The sequence below is a fragment of the Pteropus medius genome, unplaced genomic scaffold, assembly GCF_902729225.1.
Source record: "Pteropus medius unplaced genomic scaffold, Ma_sr-lr_union100, whole genome shotgun sequence".
Classification (NCBI taxonomy): Eukaryota; Metazoa; Chordata; class Mammalia; order Chiroptera; family Pteropodidae; genus Pteropus; species Pteropus medius.
In genome coordinates this window covers 17,963,388-17,979,287 of record NW_024354502.1, presented here as the reverse complement: position 1 = coordinate 17,979,287, position 15,900 = coordinate 17,963,388, and the positions used below count along the sequence as shown (strand labels likewise).

At 39.0% G+C, this 15,900-nt stretch overlaps 1 protein-coding gene across 2 annotated transcripts in view; it reads right to left on the bottom strand.

The window, feature by feature from the left end:
* The window catches only part of LRP12 (LDL receptor related protein 12), a 66,312-nt gene extending 53,874 nt beyond the window's left edge, over window positions 1-12,438 (bottom strand). For both annotated transcript variants that reach the window (XM_039853997.1, XM_039853998.1), the window contains exon 1: window positions 12,008-12,438. In XM_039853997.1, coding sequence (XP_039709931.1) covers window positions 12,008-12,086 — 79 coding nt within the window. In that variant the 5' untranslated portion in view covers window positions 12,087-12,438. The remainder of the gene's footprint in view (window positions 1-12,007) is intronic.
* Window positions 12,439-15,900: the final 3,462 nt, after the last annotated feature.

Genomic DNA, 15,900 nt, shown 5'->3' with positions numbered 1-15,900 from the left:
TATAGTGATAAAAAACAGATGAGTGGTTATCAGGGATTATGGGTGGGGAGAGGGTGTGATTTATAATGGAATAGCAGGACAGAGGTCTTTAAGGTGGTTTATCTGATTTTGGTGGTAGCTATACAAATGTGTACATGTGTTAACATTCACAGAACTGTACCCCAAAGGAAAAAGGGTCAATTTCACTGTATGGTAATTAAAAAAAATAAAAAGAAGAAACTAATCAATAACCTTAAAAACTAGAAAAAAACCCCAGAAAAACAACAAAATCAACCAAAAAAGGAATTCAGCTAAAAGAATAAAATAGAAAACAAGGAAATCAGTAGACCATAAAACCAAGAGCTGCTTCATTGAGAAAACCTAAAATAGAGAAATCTGTGACAAGCTTATTCAAGAAAAGAACAACAGATAGAGAGGTATTAGGAATGACAATAAAGATATAATCACAGATGTAAAGAATAATTTTGAGAGATATTACCTATAACATTAAAGCAAATATGGAAATACAGATGAAACTACAATATCCTAAGAAAAAATAACTTTGTGTGTTAGCAAAATTGACTCAAAGAGGTAGAAGTTGAAAAGAGTCATTCCCTAAAAGCACCATGCCCTTTAAATTTTTGGGGCAGAATTCTAACGAACCCTCAAGAAATACACCTTCTGTATTTTAAGTTTGATTGTAGCTAGCCTCCTACTTAGGGAATAAAAGAACAAATAAGCAAAATAACAGACAAAATAAAAAGCAGGAACAAATCATGTATCTTAATTTGAGTTCTAATACACCCACATATGTCAGTCAAAACACTCAGTTCCCTATTGAAATGTACTGGAAAAAAGTAATGTGGAGCTGAATCCTATTCAAATTTATGTAATTTTTTTCTATTCTCACTCATATTTTTTATATAGCCTGTAAATACAACCATTTTAGCAGGTGCTCAAAGAAATATCTGTACCAATGATTGAGAGAAAACTAGATGTTTGCACATAATGAAAGTATGCTATTCAGCAGTGAATCTACAAAACATGCATACTGTACTTGAAGATGATTTAAGAGATTTTAAAGAGAACTATATTTTAGCCTTACTCACTGACATTAGAACTTACACCTTGGGTAGTGATTCCACTCCAATAGCACTAATACTAGGTTACCCTTAATCTTTCGCCCTCTGTAGCAGGTGAATACTCTTATGCACAAGTAATCATGTGATACCGCTAGGGCATGGTTTAGATAGTATTGGGGCCACATTTTGGTTAACTTTGTGGCTACTACCTTTTGAGCAAATGAGTTTGGTTTTAAAGTGTCATCCCCAGCAGACCAGAAATACCAAATTGATAGAATACAACATTACTACCCTTTGACTTGAACTCAATGTTCATTTAGCATCTCCATTTTACCCCACTCCAGATCTTTCCTTTAGATTCCACATCCCATGGGGCCAATCCATCTTCATTAAGTTACCTTATTGGTTTATTTGGTCCTAAGACCCATTTGTATAGGCTTGTCTCCATAATTTTCCTTAGTGAAACAAAGGTTAACCACACTAGAAATGAAAACATTTCTCCTGTCAGGAGAACAAAGCTGCTAACTTGATTTCCTATCACAGTACCTCTACAGTTCATAAATAATTACTCTTCTTTCCAAATCTTAAAGGGCAAAATAATCACAACTGGAACACACATCTTTTACACTGTTTCTGACCGCTGAAATCAACAACAAAATCTAAAATAATAGATTAACAGATATGAAAATCAGGCAGGAGGAGAGGGGAGGTTAGTTTACAGGAGAGGAAGAGCAAGGAGTGGATGGAGGAAGAAAGCTAGGACTGACTATAGACTGATCTGATAAATACTGAACACGAAGTCTAAAAAATATTAGTAAATGTATTCCAGCAGATTTAAAATATATCATTACCAACTTCTTATGGCCCATTTCATAAATGCAAAAACAGTTCAACATTAGTAATCACATGAATGTAATTTACTCCATTCATGAATAAATGAATTCATTTATTCAAGCAGTACTGTCTGGCATTATGTTAGATACATTTCACTCACATTACTCTGGCCTTCATAAAGTCCTTATGATCATCTTGGAAATGAAAAAAACTTACGTGACAAAATTAAAAACTTAGTTTCAAAAACCTATTAATATAGGAATTTAAGGACTACCTCCAATCTGAAAAAGAATACCATAAAACTATACTTAAAATTGTTTAAAAAATGCAAGAAAGAAAAAGGGGATAAGAAACCAGTAAAGATTTAACAGATATCGACAACTGCAGAGTACAGATCTTATTTGGACCTTAATCTAAACAGTTTCTAAAAATTCATGTTTATATGACAACTAGGGCAATGCGAACATGTCTGGATATTTGATGGTAATCAGGAATCATTAATTTTTTAAGAGTGATATGGTATGGGGCTTAAGTTTTATTTTTTTTAAAGGCCTCACATTTTAGAGATACATGCTGAAAATGAACAGATCAGATGTCAAAATCATGTGTGTTTAGAGGTGGTGGAATTTTAGATAAAACAAGGCTGGCCATATAATGATCACTTGTTGATGCTGGATGTTGGGTATATCAGCTTAATTATACTAGTTTCTCTACTTGAATATGTTTGACATTTTTGAACGTACAAAGTTTTAAATATGTTTTTAATTATCAAACACAAAGGAAAAATATCAAAGAACAAAAATTAAAAGCAAAGCACTAGAGAGAATCTAAATGATTAGAAAACCTATGGATACTATTATTGAACGCTGCTTTTTTTTTAAAAAAAAAAAGTTTTTATTACTTTATTACAGTTCCACAAGTTATCACCCAAAATACCTGTATCTGTGTAAATTATCACTTAAGTCAAGAAAGAGAATGCAGCCAGCAGTCTAAAAGCTACCCTGGTAACCGTCTCAATCACTAACCGCTCCCCCATAAGTAACTATTTGCCTGTACCCTAACTTCTTAGATTGTGATTACACAGCACTTGTAATTTAGTGAGTGACTTCTTTTGATCAACATGTGAAATTCACTCATGCTATTGGTAGTTTTTTTTTTAATGACCATGTAGCAAATTAATCTCAAAGTACGGTCAGTGTATTCCTGGGAATCTCCAAGACCTTTCAGAGTTTAACAGAATACAGAAAGTTTATAGATATGGTTTCAGATTCCATGGCGTAACTAAACTTTAAAAAACTACTTGTCACTTGGCTCTGTGGAGCAATGAACAGTGTATTGGACTTGTAGACATAAAACTACCTGTCAAGTTCTGGTGTAGCATCAAACAATATTCACATTTATCCGAAAAGGCTATTAAAATACTTCTCCCTTTACAGTTACATATCCACACCAAGCCAAATTTTCTTCCTATACTTCAGCCAAAATTTGTCACAACAGACTGACTGCAGCAGCAGAGATGAGAAATCAGTTGTCTTCTTTTAAGCCTGACATTACAGAAATTTGGAAAAATGTATAGCAATGCCACTCATGAAATTTTTTGTTTTGGAAAATATATAGTCATTTGTCATTTTACATTAATGTATGCTATTTATGGTCACATGTAATGGGTTTCTTATTGCACTTTAAATGAGTTAAATATTTTAACAACTTCTCAATATTAATTTCTATTATTTAAAAACATATACATCTCCCATGTTAAAAAGCATTCTTTGGATCCCTCAATAATTGTGGAGTCCTGAGACCCAAAAGTTTGAGAACTGCTGCTGTAGTCTTCCCTTAATATACCATAATTCATCTATTCATTCTATTGCTGATAGACGTATGGACTGTTTCTAGTCTGGGGCTATAATGAATAAGGATGCTATGAATATTCTTGTACACGTCTTCTGGCACACATATGTTCCCACTTCTCCTGAGTTTATACCTAAGAGGAGAAGTGCTAGATCACAGAGCATATTTACATTCAGCTTTAAAAGACACTGTTTTCCAAAGTGGCTATTAAGCACCTGAAATATGGTTAGTCTAATTAAGATGAGCTGTAAGTATAAAATTTACACTAGATTTTGAAGACTTAGTATGAAAAATTATTTTCTATTGATTACATGTCAAAATGATAATATTTTAGATATACTAGGTTAAATACATTAACATTAATGTCACCTGTTTCTTTTTAATGTGGCTACTAGGACAATGATATATATGATATATCTGAGGCCCACCTTACAGTAGTCTCCTCTTATCCATGGGGGATACTTTCCAAGACCCCCAGTGGATGCCTGAAACCACAGAGAGTACCAAATCCTATAATCACACTGTTTTTTCTTATACATGCATACCTTTTCACTGAGAGGCAGAATTTTACGGCTTCTCTTTGGCATATCCATATTGCTAGTATCACTACTCTTGTGCGTGGGGCCATTATTAAATAAGGGTTACTTGAACACAAGCACAGTAGTAGTGCAACAGTAATTCTGATAACCGAGTTGTCCACCAAGTGAGTAATGGGTGAGCAGCACATACAGTGTAGGTCCACTGGGCTAAGGGGCGACTCATGTCCTGGGCGGGATGGAGAAGGATGGCGAGAGCAATTCACCACGCTGCTTAGAACAGTGCACCATTTAAAACTTACAAATTGTTTATTTCTGGAATTTTTTATTTAGAAATTTCAAACCATGGCTAATTGAGGGTAACTAAAACCACAGAAGGGAAGCCGGAGACAAGGGAGGGACTACTGTATATACCTACTAGACGGCCCTGCTCCAGGGGGAAGCAGAGAAGTAAAACAAGGTCAGTGCCAATACTGCATATAAGAGCAGTCTGAGATGCTTATGAGAAGGGAACCGAGGTTTGAGAAACCAGGAAAGAGTTGCCAAAGGAGGTAACATCCAAAGGAAAGCTAAAGAACAGGCAGGAGTGGGCCTAGTGAAGAATATGGTGGAGGAAGGAAGATAAAGCCAGGCAGAGGAAACTGCGTGCAAAGGCCAAGAGACAAGAGCAATGTGTTCAGTGTTGTAGGAACATGGGGGAAGCTGGCGAGTGGTGGGTGAAGGAAGTGACAAGAGACAAGAAAGGTAAAAACTAGCCAGATCATGAAGGGCCTAGTGAGTTACGCTTGTATTTTAAGAATAAGGAACTACTGCTGGGTTTTAAGCAAGAGAGTTATATATATAATCACATCTGTACTTTAGAAAAGTTACTCTGGCTGCTGTGTGTGTTACGATTGAATCAGGACAAGACTAAAGTCAAGACTGGGTAGCAGCTGTAACAATAATGCAGACAGTAAATAATGGGCCTCTACACAGAGAGAACAGCAGCAGAGAGATGCGAACCCTTAGGCAAAATCACTACTCTAAAAGCTTCAATTTCTTCTGATAATAATACCTAACCTCACCGTGTTATTTTGAGGATTTAAACAAGGCATATTTTTTTTGGTAAAAGAGTTCTGTATTCTAAATCTCAGTAAAAGATTTTATTGTCACTAGAACAGACAATTATAATTCCAAGAAACTGAATTCTATTTCAGAATATACCAGATACAAACTTACTAACTTAAAACTTAATGCTTTAACGATCACTGAAATTAAGTAGGTAAGAAAAGGCTTACTCTCTTCCTTATATTTGAAAGGTAAATTCCAACTACTAAACATCTTACTGTGCTCCATTTAACCTCAATATTAAAAGATCAGCATCATTTTCCATTTCTCTAAGAAATGAAATGTAAGTATATTAAAGGTAGGTCTCAAGTTACTCTCATTTGATGGTAAGAATGAATGTAAAACAATTTTACTTCTTCACCAAACAGAGCAGTGAGTTATCAAATATTTAAAAGAAGACTGGAAAACTGTTCTTTCAGCTTAATTTATTTTGAAGTTTCAGGACTTTCTAAAGTTATGTCTGCTGTAAATAAACCATACAAACCCCGGGAAAAAAAATAAAGGTCACTTTATTTTTCCCAAATCTCTACAATTCTCTAAACTACAAATGCATTCTTGACTCTTCTAAAACATAAAGCAATCTTTAATTGATCACTCAGCATTAGGCATTTAACTTGGGCAAAAAGTCCTACCCTTTGCTTCCTGCCAGAAATACTCTTAAAACACTGTAGAAAGCTGTTCTGTACTTATTTCACTGACAAAAATGACAGTCCTCAGAATTGAGTTCTCCATAGAACACGTAAGCTTCTCCCCTTGTAACTTACATCCTCACCCTTCCTGTCATGTGTTGTACAACTACTCACCACAATACCCCTTCTTGCACTGAGTGTTCTTAATCCTCTCTTCTAGATTAAATAATAGAAATGTTAACTCCCTAAGGGCCCGACTTGCTCTACTGAATTGGGGAAACAGAAGTCACCGTCGATCTCTCATCTCTCCTTTTCATCCTCATCTGATGACCTCATGTCATATTACTTTGAGAAATCTCCATCTTCCCACCTCAAAACCCACAGACCTAAGTACGTTTACACCAATATTTTCCTCTTTCTCTCTTGTGACGAGAGGAAGTGTCCCTTTCTTCCCTATAAAAAGGGCAATCCAGACTCTTCTATCTCCACTACTACTATCTTGGTCCAAGCGCCTGTGTCTCTCACCTGAATTATAGCCCAAACCTAACCATCCCATTTCCACTCTTGCCTCATTCACAACAACCCTCCCCACACAGTGATAAAAGCAACTGTTTTCAAAACATGTCGCATTGAATCATTTAAACTTTTTAAATAATTTCACTTAAAATAAACCCAAATTCTCTGCCATCGTTTCTAAAGTCCTGAGTTCCTACCTAAGATTCCAACCTTACCCTGTCACTCTCCCTATGACCACTGTGCTCCAACTACACTGATTTTATTATTTGCAAGACACCAGCTCTTCCACATAAGCTCTTCTGTGATTCTGGGCCTTTTTCGCACTTTGTTCCCATGTGCAAGGCTCTCTCGTCCCAATCATAACATGGTTAGCTATCCTTTAGGTCTTATAATTGTCTCCTCGACAAGTCAGTCTTCCTCTAAGTACCTTGTGTCCCTTTGCTTCTGTTAGAGCGCTTATTACAACTTATTCACTAGACTGTAAGTCCCAAGAGGGCAGAAACTACGTCCATCAGGTTGCTGTGCCTTACACAGTGCCAGACACAGCAAGTGCTCAACAAATATTTGCTAAATAAATGAAGAGACAGGATTAGGTTGCAGTCTTGGCTTTACTACTTCCTAGTGGTTTAATCTTAAATAAGTCTTCTCTGAACTCCAATTTTCTCTTCTATACAAAAGGGATAAATACCTTATAAGGACTGCCAAATGATACCCAATGAAGATTAACTAGCAATGACTAAAGACCAAGCACAGTATCTGACAGCAATGAATAAAGACCAAGCACATTATAAACTTAATGTAATAAATGTTAGTTTCCTTCCTTTCTTTCTATAGCTTAGACGAGAGAATTCCCTAAGCTAATTTAGTACTGAAACTAATGCATACATATATGTGTGTGTATATATATAGATCTATCTTTATATACATTTATTGTTGGCATATACTTAAAAAGACTGATGACACACATCTGAACAAATAAACTGGTTAACCTGTATTTGTAGGTTCTAATCTTATACCTTAGAAAATGAGAATAAGTAGTATACACCTATTACTCACCCCTCCCAAAAGTGGTGTAAGGGGTGGGTAAGGGGAAAAAGAGGAGAAACAGGAGGGAAAGGTGACCTTAGAAATTGGAGATCATTAACTCGCCTTCAGTTCCTAAGTTCTGAACAACCTTCATTTACCTATAAAGACTTGCAGCAAAAATAGAATACTCATTCTAAAATTCTGAAATAAAAATTTTCTATTTGCTTAAATCTATATAATCTCATCTATATTGTTTACCTCATTTTTTACCTTTCACTCTTTAAACTGTAATATCATTGATAAAAGGTAAGAAAAAACAACATTAAACCCCAACCACAAAAGCAACTCAGATCAAAAACACAAAAAAATCCATTGTTCCTTTAACTTCTTGATAAGCTTTAAAATTTCTCACCACAAGTCAGTCTTTTCTTTCCAAACACTTTCTTTAACTGCTTCTCACTTTTCAGCCTCACATAACTTGTTTTCTTGAGAGATTTTACTTTCTGGGAACCTTTTAAATCATTTACCATATCTTGTTCAAATCTCATCCATACTCTTCTTGGAACATAGTTATCTCACTGAAAATGGTCATTTAATACTTTTTGCCTGAAAACTGCCTAGAATTTCGTGGAATGTGCTGTGTACCTTCATATTCCCTCTAGGACATGGATATAATTTAGATTCTAAACCCAAGGAAGAGTTTATGTTAAACAATTAATTCAGTTTTATTCAACATATTTTATATAATCAAACTTGACTTTTTTTTTAGAAGTAATTGGAATCTAGTTTAATTTTTTTCTCATGTTCCAGTTATTTCTACAACCTCTCTAAAATTGGAACTTCTAGTCTATCCTTAAACTGGAAATTTATAAAATGCTACTGAATGTTCCATAAAACTCATGGGAAAAGATTTACCAATGAGATATAAAATGCAAGATTAAAAAGAATATTTTAGGCTATCACAACATCTAGAATAGTACTGTGCACAGCAAAGACTTTTGACTATAATAAGCTGAAAACCAGTTTAAAGAAGAATTTATCGCAGGTCAGTCAGTATACACCAGAAAGAGTTCTTACCTCTTCCAAATGCTCTGGGGACAAGTAACCCAAAACTAAACATTTGCAACTCTACAATGCTATCGTAAAATGTTATATAAATACAACAAACATTTTAAATTACATTTTCAAGCTTCACCTAGGGCAGTGTTTTTCAAGGATTGCAATTTATTAGTGGGTCTAAAAATAACTTAATGAGCCTAAAAGAGCAAAGGAAAAAAGGAAGAGTGAGAGAAGGGAGGATAAATTGAATATGAAAAGTCAGTATTATTTCATGGACATTGTTTTGTTCTGTATACTGGGAGTACTATAGTATGTACTTTAAGGTAGGTTTGAGTAAAAAAAAAAAAGAAAGAAAGAAAAAGAAACAAAACATTGATCTGGGAGGCAAACGGAAGTGGAAAAGGATAAAGTAATGGAACTGTTACAATTACCAAATCACGGCTTGAGAAGTGAGCAAGTCTAACAGCTTGTATTGACTAGGAGAGTTTATAAAAGCCAGACATTTATAAAAGCCAGACATCCTATGCAAATTATGAGAAGCACCGTCTCTTCTCAGACTTAAAACAATGCCCAGCAAAGCTCGCAGCTGCCCCCACTAATGTTATTACACCTTCAAACTTCCAAATCAACCTTTACTTTCTACTCACTCTCAGGAACATTCAAAGCAGTTTAAATTACAGCCACTCCTGAAAGATAATTATTGGTCCTTGAACAACTACTTTTAGAAAACATTAACTGTATTCCATTTCACAGTTCAGAATTTCAAATAAGGCTGTGGTGTTCAGAAAAGTAACTTGGAGTATAATAGTCACATTATTCCACTAACATGATCAGATTTAATAATCACGTAGTCCACTAAAATGGCCATGTGAGAATAAACATCAAAATAAACAAAGATTTTTTTTAAAAGATATATAAAATGTTTCAAAGATTTAAAGCACAACTCGGAGCCATTTAATACTGCAGTTAATAAATAAGAGTCACTCTGTGAAGAGTTGGTATTGGAGCTGCCTAAATATTGGCCAATCAACCTGCTCTTCTTCAACTGGGTCTGTGTTAAGAGTTACTCTGAACACTTGGTTGTTTTCACAGAGCTTCCTAATTATTTTTGAAGCCACTTAAACTTTTTTTGATGCATAAAGGACAGTTTCATAAATTACAGCAAATATTTGTTTTAAGAGGCTCAAGGTGCTGGGTATTTCTCAGGATGAATCCACTACCATCACAGTTAGTGCGAATTCAAACCAAACAAACCTCATTATTGTTATGGAAGCATGTTCCCCCACCCCTACAGCGCCATACTATTGTTATAGCTTTTTCTCCATATAAATCCACATATAAGGTTGAAGAGACAGAGAGCAGCTATAGAGAATTTTTCCAGTTGCAGGGTGAAAGGTTCCTTTAATTTCTGCTCACACAGTTTAATGTTCTGCCTGCTCACTATCTCCTTTTTTCTTATATTTTGAAACTTGCTGTGGCTTGAGACATTAACCCCTAGCATAATCACTTGCTAATTTTATAATCTGGTCCCATATTGTTGGAAAAAGAAGTTTCAGTCGTTGCCTACTAATAATTTCTCACTAAATATAAATTCCAAAGACACAAATATTTGATAATTACTTATCAGAAACTCATTTTGTGTACAAGTACAAAAGAATGCACCAAGGCATATCATGGGGTTCACAGCCTCTTATTTCTGGACGCAAAAAGACTTTTAGTTCAAACACTAATGGCATAGGTTTTCATGTGAGAAAAGCAAAAGAACCTGTTTATCCATTCTGATCAGATATCACTAAAATTCAATTCTGATTATAGTAGAGGACAAAGCTGGACACTCCTAATCACCCTAGATTAAAGATATGTCTCACTTTCTTCTCTCTCCTGGGCCATTAAACCAAACCTAGAGCAGAACTACATCCACCTTCAGGCTAGAAGAAACAACTTAATAGCTTATTGATCTCTGGTGTAGACCCAAACCCACAAGTCATCAGGCAAGTAGGGATCACTGCCACTTGACACTAACAATCAGAAGTCAGGCAATGGGGTTTTCTGGTCATACACAGGCACACCATTGGCAATTACCACATCAAATGTGGACCAAACCTCTCCAAACAAAAATGATATTAAATCAGGTCAGGGAGCAATACATTCTAAATCACAGTGAAAAATTACTTTTTGGCTGTTGGCAAATTTCAATTTAAGTTCATTGAATTCTTCATTTAGGATAATTTCCCAGGTTCTAAAAGTTACTATCACACTTAATTCCACAGATAAATGCTTTCAAAAGAGTTAATGCTTGCTCATGAATTACATGTTGACTGAACTCCATCACCACCACCAACAGTGGAGTTAGTGTCGTGGCAAATGACTTGGACTTCTTACAAGTAAAATTTAACCATGGAATGGTAATTTCGAATTGTTTTCTTTTGAAGAAATCAAAGCACCACTCTAAAAAGTCGAGGTTAACTGTACTCTGAAACATCCACCAACGTGTTTAACTGATAAACTAGGAACGGTGAAGTCAGAAGTGGAACTCAAGTCTCTCAAACAATGAATGTTCTGTCCAATTAATTCCTTAGCTCTTGTTCAGACACCAACGCAATATAAAGCTTAGTTCTCACACAGTCTTCAGCCTTCTCTTAACCTCAAAGGTACATAAAGCGATCCATAGACTAGAATAAAGCAACAGGGACATCAGCGGACAATGATGGATGAAATGACAAATGAACTAGGAGTCAGGGCAGACACGTACGCTCTAAAAGGAAGAAACTGAGGTGGGGCTGGAAACTATTTTCTGGCCTTCTGCGTGGTGCTCCTGGGGGAGGAACACGATCCTGCACGCCCGGGATCACCAGGGCCTCGGCCCCCCGTGTGCAGAGATGGGAAGAAGGCAGCGGGCCGCTTTTTCCCGGAGTGGGGAGGAAGGGGTGGGGTGGGGGACCCGGTGCAGAGGGGAATTTCACTGGGGAGAGAACTTCCCAACCTCGAGAAAGGGTCGGGGGTTGGCAGGACCGTCCCGGCAGCGGCGGGGGCGACTTCCCCTTCTTTCAAACACAGTCATACATCGTTGTTTGTGGATTGTGCAAGGGGCCCTCCAGCCCGGGTCTGGAAGTCCGCCCGCCACCCCTTGGCTCCACCGGGGCTCCCCCCGCCGGGACACCCAAGTCCCTCTCCAACAGCCCAAGGGTCTAGAGGTGGACGAGTGGACGAAAGCATCTCCTTGCGCGGCCACCCCCTCCGCTGCCTCTACCCCTCGGCGGGTCTTTGTCCCGCCGGCGCCCAGAGTCCCTCTCTGGTTCTTCCAGGGAACCCCTGTCCTAGAGGCCTCGGGGCCCAGGGTCGCCCCAGCTTTGTTCTGTCAGCGGGACGCGGGGACGCAGACACTTACCGTACACCCCGGCGAGAAAAAGCAAGACCCACGCAGACCTCCACCGCGGAGACTCTTTTGTGCTCCAGCGACGGGCCATAACCACGGCAGATGGAGGGAGCGAGGAGATGGAGGAGGAGGAAAGGAAGAAGGAGGAGGAGGAGCTGGGGCCAGACGCCGCCGCCGCCGCCGCCGAGCCCCCGGCTGCTCCCTGCGCTCTCCGCGGCGGCGGGAGGAGGACGGGAGGGGCCGCCACCGCCGCCGCCCGCGCGCGCGCCCTCCCTCCCTCGGCCGCTCGCCCGCTCCCACCCCGGGATGCGCGAGGACCCGGCGCTGGGCTGCCCTCCCGGGGGCAGAGGCGGGCCGCGCGCGCGCGCGGGCGCGGGGCGAGGGGGCGGCGGGCGCGCGGCTCCGGCCTCGCGCCGTACAGGCTGGCGGGCGCCGCCAGCCGCCAGACAGGACGCGAGCGGGCAGCCGCGCTCATCCGTGCGATAGGCAATCGCCTGGCCCGCCTGCCTTGGTTCCAGCCCCGCGCTCCGCCGGACTCTCCGAGTCTCGGGACCGGTTTCCCCGCGACTGGAGGGGGAGGGCCAAGGCAGTGCCAATCGATGCGCGAGCGCGCGAACGCCGGCCGCTGGGTCCCCCGGCTGGGGAGCGAGGCCCCGCGCGCGGCTCCGCCGTAGTCCCGGGCCTCCGCGCTGCCCCCGCGGGGGGTGCGAGGGCGAGTTGGAGGCTAAGGAGGGCTGCGAGTGCAGGGAGGTCGTGGGCTGAGAACTTGGGAGTGCCTTTTTACTACCCCTACATGCCTCCGCTTAATATCGGCGCGGAGCTCGGGGTGGGTGGGCGCAGGGTAGTACCGCGGACCCCGGCGGCGGGTCTGCGTGGACGCCTGCGGGCGAGCTCGGGCTGCACACCCACGAGCAAGGTGCCAGGGATGAGTCGGGCAAGGCTGGTGTGTGGAGCTCTTCCCGTCTGGCGTGGAAGCCGCGGGAGGTGGTTTGATATTGTGCTGGGGGGTAGTGGGGGCGTTGGAACTGGGAGGTGATACTGGGCTGGAGCCGACCTTGGAGGTGGAGAAGCGGGAAGGGTGGGAAGTTCATTTAGCACTTTCTAATTTTTCTAAACATCTTCCCCGGATCCCAACAAGTGTGACCCCTCCTTCCTTTAGATCTTCCTAGCACTTTATAAATACATTTGTAGTGACACTGGCACGTCAGAACTTCCGCTTTGTATTTTTAAAGTGTTTGTCTACACGTTTTATCTCCCTTACTGGATTTATCATTGGCTTTACAGGCAACCTCCCAGCCATTTGAAGACCTACAATGCACTATGCTGTCCTACTGACATAGGTTATCTCTTCTAATCCCTAATAACCTTGTGAGATAAATACTATTATCCACATTTATAGATAAGAAAACGAGTCTCAGAGAGATTACCCAAAAGGATATAGCAAGGAAATGTTTTGAAACAATTTTTCTCATTCTAAATGCAGGATTGTTTCCACTGTACCACAGCCTACTCTGTAGCACAATGCTTAATGCATAGCAGGTAAATGTTAAATTTTAAGACATGCTTTTTTGAAAGGACATTTAGGCTTTCCCTCTAACCCCTACTGATTTGTTCCCTTTAAGACATTTTTTTTTAATCCAGGAAATGATATTCCAAAAGATAAAATATTAACAATACAAAATCCAATCATTTACAAATTTTGTATCATTTGGCAAACAAAAACCCCAGAACGCCAAAAATGATTCCCACTCTCACTGGAGAAAGAGTAGCTTCATTAAACAACCTGCAGTCGTCTTTCCTAGTTTTAGGATTCCAGACTCAACTGCTTGTTTTTTTAGATCTCTTTCTAGAAACGGTGCTGCCATGACCACTGTGTTTAGGACATGGCACAGACAAAATGAAGGAAGACTGTGGAATGCATATTCCTCTTTCCACTTTTAGTACCATTCGAGGAACCCTATCCCCAAGACAAGACACACAGTGCCCCCATCAGTCTCCTGACTGATGCATTCACGACCCCAATCCCCACCCCTACACTTGCTCTTCCATCCCGACCTGTCCTCTGGAACTTAGCAAGTTCTCAAACTTTTTTGGTTTCAGGGTCCTTTTAAAAACACTCAGTTTGGGGGGAAATCTTAAGAGTTTTTGTTAATTTGGGTCATATCTTTGATATTTACTATTTAGAAATTAAAATTTTAAAATACTTGTCAATTTATTTAAAATAAAAATTCATTACATTTTAACTTTTCAAAAAAAAAAAACCTTAATGAGAAATGTGACATTGTTTCCATCTTTGTAAATCTTAATGTCTGGCTTAATAGAAGACAGCTGTATTCTCATATCTGTTCTGCATCCAATCTGTTGCAATATGTTGTTTTGGTTGAAGTATATGAAGAAAATCCAGACTCACAGATATATATTTGGCAAAGGGAAGACCTCCTGTACCTCTGCAGGGTCATCAGATAAAATTTTGAGAACTGATGATCTAGGTGTCTATCTTAACTCCTTCAAAACCTAAGTATTTTGTTTCTCCTTGGAAGGAATCTAAAAAATATCCATTATAATGATTTAGCAGCCGAGTGATTCAATGTCCAAGGATATTTGTTTCACGAGGGAACATTTTTATTTATACAAAATCTAATTCTAATGGACTATCTGATATTGGTAAGCAACACAGCATAGATTAGGTATTCAACATTATCCTTTTTCTTACCTTATCTCTCTAGCTGAATACCTAGATGTCTACTTCTGGGCTATTATATCAAATAACTCATATATGAGAAAGCACTACTGTATTGAGTGGTAAGTATTGGTAAAGTTCCATTGCAGTTGGACTGCTGATTTAACTTGGCCCAACGCTCTGATCTGCACCCTATTAAACATAAAGAATGCTCCTGAGACTCATACGGTTCTTATCTGGGTGCCTGGATCCACAGATGGGCTTTAAGGGGTCTCTTAAGCCTCACGAAATTATATGAAAATTTTGAGCTCATGTATTTTTATAGGCAGAAGATTTGTTATTTTCAGCAAATTCTTGAAGGGCTGTGTCAACCATTAAATAAAGAAAAATTAAATGAGGCAACTATTTGAATTGCTTCTTAATCTTTTTCCAAATGGTTCTCAACCTCCTCAAACACATGCATTTGAGAGTGGAGAAGGACACAAACTGTTTTTTTTCCTTGACATACTCTGAAAAAGGCCACAGTCCTTTACTATTTGTAGATATGCCCTTACATAATCCTTCTGTTTTGATTTTAAACTTCTTTTCTCTTTTTGGTTATGATAGTTTAAGTTTCACCCTTGTCACTAATAGAAATTCCATTCTTCCTGGTGTATACCCTGCTCCATTTAGCATCATTTTGAGGAAAATCTCAAAACTGTGAGGTTAGACTGGGGATTTAAGTCTACCACTCTAAGTCTTCATTTTTTCTTAAAAAAAAAAAATGATAATAGTGGTTTTTCTACTTGGCAATCTGCCAGGCAAAGCTAAATCTTTTAACTTCCCCTCAAAGGAATATTATATTTAAAAAGGAAAAACAAACTTGATAAACACATAGTCTGAAAGAAAGTTTTTTAAAGATTGAAGTTAAATGAGATCTTTACAAGCAAATTGTAATTTTCGTTGGAGTTGAATAATGTAGTGTAGCAAATGATATCCATCAGTCTAGAAAACTTCAATACCAGTTCCAGTGCACATTTATTGTGGTTACTGTTTTTTATGTTCTGTGCTCTGACAGCATACCCAGCAGTAGTCAAAGACATAATCCTCGTTCTATATTAAATAGCTCTCATTCACATAGATTTAGTTTTGCCCTCATAAACTCAACTTCTTAATTGCAAAACCCAAATTTAGAGCATGCATGAATTTATATTACTAATAATAACTATCTCTTGTACACATATGA